Raw genomic sequence first — 11,217 nt, 5'->3', positions numbered from 1 at the left:
CCTTGAGTCTTCATAAAACAACCAGTTCTTATTCCAACACTTAGAAAATACTTATTAGCTGAAGTTTACTAGTTTGTGTTCATCATCATCAAAACCTATAAGCTTCAACAATTTTCCCCTTTTTGATGATGACAAACTTTAGCAAACTTCCAAATAAAGTTAAACTTAGAGAAGGACATATTTTTTGTATTTTTGATTTTATTGACTGAAAATAAACATACACAGAAATCAAAACAACACACAAATACAAAAAGAACTTAAACAGAACAAAACATAAACTTAAGCTATAAACACAGCATCAGAGAAACTTCTGATACTTTATCAACTGGAACCCAGAACAACTTCAGCCTTCAAATTTGCTTCTTCTTTTCCCCCTTTTGGCATTATCAAAAAGTCTTGCACTTTAAGTTATTAAGCATCTAGCCACAGCCACACAAGCAATTCATAGAGTGTGGGAAACTGAAGACAGCGCTGCTAAATTCCCTTTAGTCAGTTCCACTTTCATGCACATGCTTTCATAACATACAAAAACACACATGTATAGGCTAAGTTCCAAACATTCAATTAAAACCAAAAGATAATCCTGCTTAATTCGATTACAAACCAGAATATTTCAAATTTTTCACAAAACAAAAACTGAAATTTGTTCATGACTAAGATAGCAGGAAGAAAAGATGTAATAAGGCTAGGCTAGGCTAATATAGGTTAAGGTTAAGGTAGGCTAGAGAGATATAAACTGGATTAACTGTGAAGGAACTCCAGAATCTTCTTGTTGTCCTCCTTTTGGTGCCCAATGCTTGCTTCCAGATTATCTTCCAAGTTCTTGATAGCCTTTTGGAACTCCACCTTCTGTTCCGTGAGACTCTTCTCAAGACCCTATAATCCTGTCTCTAGCTTCTGAATTTTTCCTGTAGCCTCTTTGAGTTGCCTTTCTACAACTTCCGCTCTGTCAAATAGCTGAGTAACCTGCCCTGCCATCACATTTTCATCTTCCTCGTCTAAATCCTGAGGTTTTTCCATGCTTGTCTGTGGAAGGGTACTAGCTGACAGCCTCCTACTCTTCCTCAAAGGCTCTTCAGGAGCTGCCTTTTCTTTCTTCTTTCCACTGGCTGATTTCTTCTCCTCCACTCTCTAAATCTTCCCATTCACCACCTCAAGGCTTATACCTAGCAAGGTCTCTTCATTTATTATATTTTCTGCCTTCTCCTTCAACTCTCCATACTTTCCCTTGAGTTGCACTCCAAGTGACTCAAATACAGTGGACAGAACAGCCCCATAACCTACTTTATTCTTGTTGGGAACACAATGGGCAAGATGTTGATAAATCAAAGAAGGGAAATTCACTTTAATAATTTTAGATAAGAAGAAAATGATAGCCATATCCATTAAACATGCTTCACCCTTTTTTTGAGTTCGAGGAAATATAGTTTTTCTGACCAAATTAAACAATAGCTTGTTCATAGGGCTTAAATCATTGTGGCTCATAATTTTCTTCCCCATTTTTCCTCCTAGAAATTCAACTATATCACCCCTAGAAAGTTTCCTACCTTCACACTTGATTTTCCTTTCACATAACTCTCATAACCCTCGGTTGGAACTTTCAGAATAGTCCTTAGGGTTTCTACATCAAACTCAATTTTTATTTCATCAATTTCGCTCGAAATTACCCCTTATTTTACTTAAAAAATTTTACAAAATTCATTCATGGTAGTAGGATACATGTAGTTGTGAGAAGCTTTCGACAAAAGATGTTCCCAACCTTGAAACTTAATTAAATCCAAGAATTCCAAAAACCTAGCTTTTCTACACCAACTTAAATCAAGTCTATGACCAACCACATACCTTCCAACTTGTGCCTCAAGTTCCAATTGATCACCAATTGTCTCTTCCTCCATTGGGTCGTCTTCCCCTCTAATTCAACAGTTCCTGCCACAAAGTCCTCAACCTCTTTGATGTGGTCCTCCACTGTTTTTCCCTTGTCTTTGCTTTCTTTCCAGGCTCTCAATCTTTTGAGAATGTACGAAGTTTCCACTTCTTCAACTATTGAAGCCTTCTCTCTAGGGTTTTTGTTGGTGGTGGAAGAGGTTGGAACACTTTCGGCTTGGGTTTTCTCAGGTTCTTTGTAGGATACCATTGTTAGGGGAGAGACAATTTCAGGTTCAGATTTTGGGTCGGTTTGAGAATATTCTGAGGAGCTAATTTATATAATATCCATGATTTTGAAATTAAGGGTTTAGAGAAGCTTGGAGAATTTTTGACAGTGGGTAATTTTTATTTGACAGTGATGAGTGGAGGTGGGTGAAGATGCCTTTTATATTTAATGAAGCAGTGTAAGATAAATAAAGAGTTTTGTACCGTTTAGTCATTTATTGAACAAATTCAATTAATTTTCAAAATTTAGACAGGATTTTTTATTAAATTTCGTTTTCTTTCCAAATTCAATTTATTTTCGAAAACATTTAATTACCAAAAACACGTATTTGGAACACGCTTTCTACACACATGCAATGTACATTACTATTTACACACGCAATTGAGTGTTTGTGAACTAACCTCTAGGAATTCACCAACGGTGACACTTCAGCTATGTTTAGCACACCATAATTGTGCTAGATGCCCTTTTTGCTCTTTTTATATTATTTCTGGTTTTTCCATATCTTGGAACTTCAGAAGCAATCAAGTCAGCTTGATCATCCCAAGTTCCAATCTCAATTTCTCAAACCTTTCTCTATTCAAGGGCTTGGTTAGAATATCTGCAATTTGACTTTCAGTAGGACAAAATTCTAACTTAATATTCCCTTGCTCCACATTGTCTTTTAGAAAGTGATGCCTAATGTGGATATGCTTGACCTTTGAATGTTGAACTAGATCTTTAGAAATACATATAGCACTAGTATTATCACAATAAATAGGAACACATTCAAATAAAATTGCAATATCTCTAATCTGTTGCTTAATCCATAACATTTGAGAACAACAAGCTACTGCAGCTACATATTCAGCTTCAGTGGTAGACAATGCAATTGTGTTTTGCTTCTTGGAACCCCAAGAAACTAAACAAGGTCCTATAAACTATGCCATACCTGAAGTACTTTTTCTATTAACCAAATCACCTACATAGTCAGCCACAGTAAAGCCATTTAAATCAAATGAGTCACTTCTAGGATAGAAGAGACCCAATTCATCAGTTCCTTTCAAGTAACGAAGGATTCCCTTTACTGCTTTCAGGTGAGACTCCTTTGGATTAGCTTGGAACCTGGCACATAAACCTACACTAAAAGATATGTCAGGTCTACTAGCTGTTAAGTAAATTAGGGAGTCAATCATACCTCGATACATAATTTGATCTATGCAAGTTCCATATGGATCTTCATCCAGTCTTGTAGCAAAACCCATAGGAGTTCTATTGGTTTTTGCATTATCAAGCTTGTATTTCTTTATCAGTTCCTTAATGAAGTTCTGTTGATGGATCATGATACCTTCCTCAGTTTGCTCGATTTGCAAACAAAGAAAGAAATTTAATTCTCCCATCAAGCTCATCTCAAATTCTCCACACATAAGGTCAGCAAAGTTCTTACACAAAGATTCATTAGTTGCACCAAATAAAATATAATCAACATAAATTTGTACAACTAAGATATCAGTTCCATTTGAATTTAAAAACAATGTTTTATCAATCTTGCCACGTTTAAAATCATTCTGCAAAATCATACCATGCTCTAAGAGCTTACTTAAGTTCATATAGGACTTTGTCAAGCTTGTAAACATGGTCTGGAAACTTTGGATTTTCAAATCCAGGAGATTGTTTCACATAGACGTCTTCTTTCAATAATCCATTCAAAAATACACATTTTACGTCCATCTGGTACAACCTAAATTCCATATAAGCAGCAAAAGCAATAAGCGTATAGCCTCTAACTTGGCTACTAGTGCAAATGTTTCTTCATAGTCAATTCCTTCCTGTTGATTGAAACCTTGTACAACTAGTCTTGCTTTGTTCCGAACAATAATACCATGCTCATCTAGTTTATTTTTAAATACCCATTTTAGTCCAATTGTATTTTGATCAACTGGTCTCGGTTCCAAATGCCAGACTTTATTTCTTTCAAACTCATTTAGCTTAGCTTGCATAACATTAATCCAGTCAGCGTCAGTTAAAGCTTCAACATAGTTCTTAGGTTCCATGGAGGATAAAAATGCACAGAAGTTCCGAAGCTGAGATCTGGTTTGAGTTCCTTTAGTGATGTCACTCATGATTGCATCAACTGGATGTGATTTCTGATGCTTCCAGGACTTAGGTGTGAAGTCCTTGATTGGATACAATCTTTCTTGATTGTTGTTGCCTGGTACTTCTGTTGGAAATTCATCTTGTGATTCAGCTTGAACTTCTTCTAGAACTTCTGGTTGCTCTTGATCTTGATTTTGAGCTAGAGTTCCTTGTGCATCTTATGTTGCTTGCTCTTCATTTGCATCATTGTTCAACTCACCTTCATTTCCTACATGCTGCTTCTGCAATGATGTTGATTCCTCATCTGGATCATACTTTCGTACAAGTTCTATTTCAAAATCATCATCATCATCCTGTACATCAATCAATTGTTCAGTTCCATCAAAAATTACATCTACAGACTCTTCAACACACATTGTTCTTTTATTATAAACTCTATAGGCTTTACTGTTTGAGGCATATCCTAAGAATACTGCTTTATCACTACGTTCATCCAACTTTCCCAGGTTTCTTTTACCATTGTTATGAACAAAACATCTACAACCAAAAGATCTAAAATAAGAAATATTAGGCTTTCTCCCTTTGATGAGTTCATAGGGAGTCTTGTTGGTGATGGCCCTGACTGATACTCTATTTAGAATGTAACAAGCTGTGTTCACTGCTTCTTCCCAGAAGTTCCTAGGCAGACCACTTGAGATCAACATTGTCCTGTCCATGTCCTCAAGGCTTCTATTCTTGCGTTCAACCACACCATTCTGTTGTGGAGTTTTTGGGGCAGAGAAGTTGTGATCCATTCCATGTTCTGTGCAGAATTCATCAAACTTGGTGTTTTCAAATTCTGTTCTTAGATACACCAACGGGTTACCTGTTCTTCTCTGTTGTAATCCCCCGTATTTTTAAATATTTTATAAATGAAAATTTATTTTATTTATAATATTTATTTGTTATTTTTCATAATTTAATTTCAAAAGTTTCAAATTATAATCTGGGTCGAAAATTTTTTGAACAAATTATTTTATGCACCTTTATTCTACAATTTATGTCCAATCATACAAGCCTAACCCATTTGTTTACTTAATCGACCCATTATTTTTATGAGGCCCAATCTTTCTTTTTACCCTACAATAATTCTCTCCTATAAATATCCCATGAATCTCCAAAAATTTCCCACACAAAAAGGTTAGTCTTATTTTCATCCTCCTTTGTTTCATTATTTTGCTTAATGTTAATTTAATTGTTTTGGGTTTTGATTTTAGTATAAAGATTATATTTTTAGTATCAAATTATATTTTAATGGTATAAAGATTATAAATTTCAGATTATATTTATGTTATAAATTTCATATTTTATGAATTATAAACCTAGGGTTTCAATTTATTGAAAATCATGATTTTAGGGTTTTTATGAACAATTGATTTAGGGCTTTTATAGTAATGATGTTTTGAAATTTTGGTGATTATAACTACTAATTAGTTTTACTTAATTCCAGATTATTTTGAACACATAGATTCGTGTTTTAATTTTTAGATTTCCGTTCGTTAATATTAATCCCGTTTTAATCCCAATCAGGTTCTAAACTCATCCGATTTTGACAAAAAAGTAGTGTTTTCCATGTGGAAACCACGTTTTAAGAAAGACTCACTACCTTTGGTAGTGAGCACCACCCTCTCGAGGCCAAATTCAGCCTCTAAATATGATTTTCGGGCAGTTTTTGATTTTAACGAAGTTTTTACATACTTAAAATATTATCCTTGAGTTTGATTAATAAAATTAATTATGTTTAAAGTTAATTAAGCATAAATATATGTTTTTATTGAAGTTTCAAGTGTTGGAAATAGTTTCTAAGTACTACTTTTGATGTTTTATAAAGAGGGTTTAATCACCCATTAAAAAGAGAGATTTTAGGGGTTTTTATATAATTTTCAGATTTTTATTAGACTTTGAACTTGCTGTAATTTCATGTATAAGAGTGTATTTTAAGGTTTTTATGAAGAAAAATTTAAAGAACTATATATAAGCCTTTAATTTTAACAAAAGGGAAGGTTTTAAAGTGTTGTTTGATTTGGATTTTGAAGGTTTTAAAGTAAGTTAGTATTGCTGTAAATTTAATTGATTGGGTATTGATTGAGATGTTATTATTTGGCTTAGGAGAGGAGTTTATTGAAGGTGATTTCTAGTTAGTAAAGTGGCATACCGATTCGTTTGCTCAAGGTACGTACAAGTTACAAAACCTTGCTTTTAGGTGCATGTTTAAGGACGGATCGAGAACTTAGTATCATGTCTAGGGATGACTGGGTTAAATTGTTTGGTTATACATTGTGAATTTCCTTTGACGTGCACTATTCCTTATTGTAATTATTGGTTATGTTCTAATTATGCAAGGTGCGCTTAGAGGCAAAGGTATGTGATTGGTGAAATGACTTAATTATTACTCATTCATGATTTAATGAAATAGGATGAGTAAAGGAATGGTTCATGTCTTATAAGACAAGGTTAAGAGTTTGGGGTTCCTTATGCACTCAAGGTGTTTATACACCGAGGTAGTAAAGAAATAAATAATAAATGTTGCTTGCCACTAATAAATCAAGAATTGAAATTGAAAAGTTGCTTTACTTGATTGAATTGATATTGGATTGATTGTATTGTTATGCATATGAGTCATCACCAAGTCTAAACCTGTAAATCACGTAAAGTGCAAGATGGATGAGCAATAAAACTCTGGATTGGTGCACTTCTGGAGTAATGACAATCAGGGGTTGGGGTACATGGGGTATTAGCCGTGTACTTTTCTCGAGGCCGTCTGATCTACGAGTCTCTTATTTCAAATATTTTTCAAAACTAGGAGTTAGGTGAGATCTCATACTAACTACGGTCACGGAGTCGCGCCCGTGGTCGTTGGATGTTTATTGATGTTTCCGAAAGGAGGCATGGGGTTTTTCTTTTATTGATGTTCCAAATGGAGCATGGGTTGGACAACCTTGTCTATTGCGTAATCCAATGAATAAAAATAATGATTTACCTATTATTAATTAATGGAGTCTTAGTAATATAAATAGTTGAGTCGTGTGTTGAGTCTATAATTTAATGATGCATGATGATTGATTATTAGTAGCATGTTATGGAATTCTTAATTTATTTTGCAGCTTGTATGTACTCAGCTTTGCTGATTGCGTGCTTTGTGTGTCTTTCTTTGGTCATGGCCTTCGCCTTTCAATGACCCTGTGACGATCCAATTTTTACACTTGTAATATTGGGGAGCAGAATTACCACAGGTTCTTACACATGCAGCATTCATCAGGGTTGTGGGATCTTGAGTAGAGAGTTGGTTGTTTCATTTTATTTCTTTTGCAAGTTTGAATTTATTTTAATTCGATTTTATTCGACACTATTTCTTTTGGGTTTGAATTTATTTGAACACTGAATTTAATCACTTACTACTTTTATTGGGTTTTGAATAAGGGCCTTAATGGTTCCAAGTTGTATGACTTAATTTGGTTTCATTCGTTGGTTTTGAAACTTATTTATAACTGATTTAGTTTTTCCGCTGCTATTTTCTGATAAAGCCTTAACGTTTGAACACGTGGCGGTAGCACGCCAGTAATTCTCTTGAATATTGTTCAGGGTCCTCAGAGGTTTAAAGAGAGAATTATTGGGGTGTTACATCTGTTCTTTCTTCACAAATGCAACAAACTCATCAAACGTTTCATCTTTGCTAACAAGAAAGAACACCCAAGTGAACCTTGAGTAATCATCAACAATAACCATTACATATCTCTTACCACTTCTACTTTGGATTATCATAGGACCACAAAGATCCATATGAACTAGTTCCAAAGGTCTTTTGGTGCTTACCATCTTCTTAGATTTAAAAGAAACTCGAGACTATTTACCTCTAACACATGCATGACATACTTTATCATATAGGAACTTAATACAAGGAAGTCCTTCCACTAGTTCCTTGGATCTAAGTTTATCAAGCAAAGTAAAACTTGCATGACCAGATCTTTTATGCCACAGTAGAGGATCATCCTCAATAACACTAAGACATGTCAAACTGCTATTTGGAACCTCGTTGAGATCCACAGTATATGTGTTCCCTTTACGAGTTCCTTCTAATATAATGTTTTCAGTGTCATTGTGGATGATTTTACACTTTTTAGAAGTAAAGCTAACAGAGTTACCTTTATCACAAAACTGTGAAATACTCAACAAGTTATGTTTGAGACCCTCGACTAAAAATACATTATCAATAACATGGGAACTTGACCTTCCTACCTTTCCAATAGCAATTATATTACCTTTCATATTATCACCAAAGGTCACAGTTCCACCATAGTAGGCATCCAGTGAGAGAAATCTAGATTTATCTCCAATCATGTGCTTAGAACAACCACTGTCGAGGTACCATGTGTTGTTCCCCCTCACTGGAACCTACATGAAGAATCAAACGTTAGTGTTAGGAACCTAGGTTTCCTTGGGTTCCTGTGTAACAGATGTAAAATCAGATTTCCTAACCCATATCTGTCTAACATGATTTTCATTCTTTGGAGTGCTCTTTTCTTTCTTAGGGCATTTAACTTGCTTATGTCCTATCTTACCACAGAAATAGCAAACAACACAACTAGGTAAGTTAACATACTTCTTTTCTTTCTGGAACTTCTTCTTGTTACCTAAACCTGTTCTTTTGGCTTGGGCATTTGCAATCCATTCAGGTACATTATACTCAATGGGTTGTTTGCCCTTCCTAACTCTTTTAAGTTCCCCCTCAAGATTTGCTTTCTCCACTTTTAATTCTTCTAAATCAGATTTTAATTTTTCAAAATTTTGATACAAATCAAGAAGAGGAACTTCGGACTTAGGAACTGCTTCACCAATTTTTAACAAAGATAGTTCCACATTCAAAAGAGTGTTTTCATGTTTTAGTCTTTCAAGAATCTCTTTCAGAGTTACATTATCATCAAAAAGACTAAAAAACCTATATTGAATATCAAATTCATATTGTCCATCCATTCACTGTGTTCTTTGTAAGTGTCAAGTGCCTTGTCACTTTGTGCTTTAGCTACATGAAGTTCTTTTAAATCTTCCTAAATATCTAACATAATGTGTATCAAATTTTCTTCAGACAAATGTCTTAATTCATTAGAAGAATACCATACCTCAGCCTCGAATTCTTTTAATTTGGCCTTTTCATCAGGTTTGGCCATAAGACATAGATGAGTCATTTCTTCTGAAGGTTGGTCTTCTTCTTCTTCAGAATCTGAGTCTCCCCATGCAGCAATCATAGCCTTCTTTACATTTTGTTTTGAAAAGTAAGGCTTATAGACTCTGGACTCCTTGGCTTGATACTTTCCTTTAAAATTCCCTTTGTCATTCTCGTTTAGTGGATAGTCTCTTATGAAGTGATCTTTTGAGCCACACTTGAAACAGGTAGTGTCTTTGGAACTTGAAAGTTTCTTGTTCCTATCAAACTTCCTGTTTTTCATCATTTTCTTGAATCTTGTCACCAGCATAGCCATCTCTTCCTCATCAACTTCAGATTCCTCAGAGTCTTGAGCTTTCAAAGCAAGACTCTTGTTCTTGGAACATTCGGCATTAGAACTTAAGTGTAGTTCATGAGTCATCAATGATCCTGCTAGCTGTTCCATATTGAACTTTGTAAAGTCCTTGGATTCCTGCATTGCAGTAACCTTGGATCTCCATCATTCATCTTGTGGAAGACTTCTCAAGATTTTTCTAACTTGTTCGTCTATAGGGATGTGTCGGCCAAGGGAACTCAGTTCATTAATAATATCATTGAATCTTGTAAACATTTCCTCTATGGACTCCTTAGACATCATTTCAAACCTCTCATACCTAGACATCAATAAATCAATTTTAGAACATTTTACCTCATTTGTACCTTCATGAGTAACTTCTATTAGATCCTAAATCTGCTTAGCAGACTTGCATCCCATAATTCGATTATGGTCATGGGGTCTAAGTCCACAATGCAAGTATTTGATAGCCAAAGCATTTAATTTAAGTTTCTGATAATCCGCTTTGTCAAAATCAGATATAAGTTTAGGAACTACCTCGTTTTTCTCATTGGTTGAGGTTACCTCGAAAGCACCAGATTCAATTACACGCCAAACCTGGTAATTTTCAGCCTTGATGAATATTTCCATCCTATTCTTCCAGTAGGTGGAAAACTTACTATTGAACATAGGTGGACGTTAGGTAGAATACCCTTCTTCAAGTTTCTCTTTGTAATTCATCTCTCCTCAGAAACTTACTCAGCAAAGTTATCTGCTTACACGTGAGAACCGTGCTCTGATACCAATTGTTAATTGAGAAGAACACTACAAGAAGGGGGGTGAATTGTATGTGAGTTCCTAGTGGCTACTTTTGCGGAATATAAAAATAGAATGTAAAAGAACTTGCAATGCACATACTATTTTACGAGGAAACCTTCCAGGGCCCAACTGAAAGTAAAACCTCGACCCTCTAAAGGATTTCCAAAACCAAACCAATCCACTATAATAGGGCAAACTCACAACTTACAACCTATTATACTCAAACCTTTACTCACAAGTTTCAGACTGAACTTGCTACACATTAGAACCCTATTCTACCCAATCCAAGTCCCTGACTTAGATTCACTCGTACTTCCTAAGTACTCTCACTCAGCTTCAACCTAGAACCTTACACAACTATATGCAAAGATTTAACTCACACACACACCCCTAAGAACCCAACCAATACAAATAATTGATCTCTAGTATATGAAAGGTAAGATACACATGAAATCCGAAACTAATATGACAAGGAGTGATATTGGCAAACTTACACTTTTAAGCACTTTTCGAATTCTTCACGCATAAACTCATAGAAAATATGAAATGTGATTATTACAATTTATATAAGACTAGCTCATATAGAAAGTAGGGTTTTCAAAAGATAATTATGTTATTTTACCAAAATCACAAAACACGGTTTTAAGTAAATCTTTT

General features: G+C 34.8%; 1 protein-coding gene across 1 annotated transcript; it reads right to left on the bottom strand.

Annotated features, from left to right (window-relative positions):
- Positions 1 to 9,927: 9,927 nt before the first annotated feature.
- Positions 9,928 to 10,392, bottom strand: LOC145583890 (uncharacterized). The gene is made up of 2 exons (XM_081640844.1): positions 10,172 to 10,392; positions 9,928 to 10,081 (listed from the first exon to the last, which is right to left on the bottom strand). Exons 1-2 carry the CDS (start codon positions 10,390 to 10,392, stop codon positions 9,928 to 9,930), a joined length of 375 nt encoding a protein of 124 aa, XP_081496970.1.
- Positions 10,393 to 11,217: the final 825 nt, after the last annotated feature.

The sequence above is a fragment of the Chenopodium album genome, chromosome 16 (assembly GCF_948465745.1).
Source record: "Chenopodium album chromosome 16, dcCheAlbu1.1, whole genome shotgun sequence".
NCBI classification, from domain to species: Eukaryota; Viridiplantae; Streptophyta; class Magnoliopsida; order Caryophyllales; family Amaranthaceae; genus Chenopodium; species Chenopodium album.
Note: the sequence above shows the minus strand (reverse complement) of the source record. Positions and strands in the feature narration are given on the sequence as shown.

Bases quoted from the DNA above. Each gene is read 5' to 3' on its own strand.
- LOC145583890 (XM_081640844.1), bottom strand. From the start codon at position 10,392: ATGGAAATATTCATCAAGGCTGAAAATTACCAGGTTTGGCGTGTAATT. The intron at 10,082-10,171 runs GTCTGCTAAGCA...ATTGATGTCTAG, and splicing joins AATCGAATTATGGGATGCAA to GTATGAGAGGTTTGAAATGA.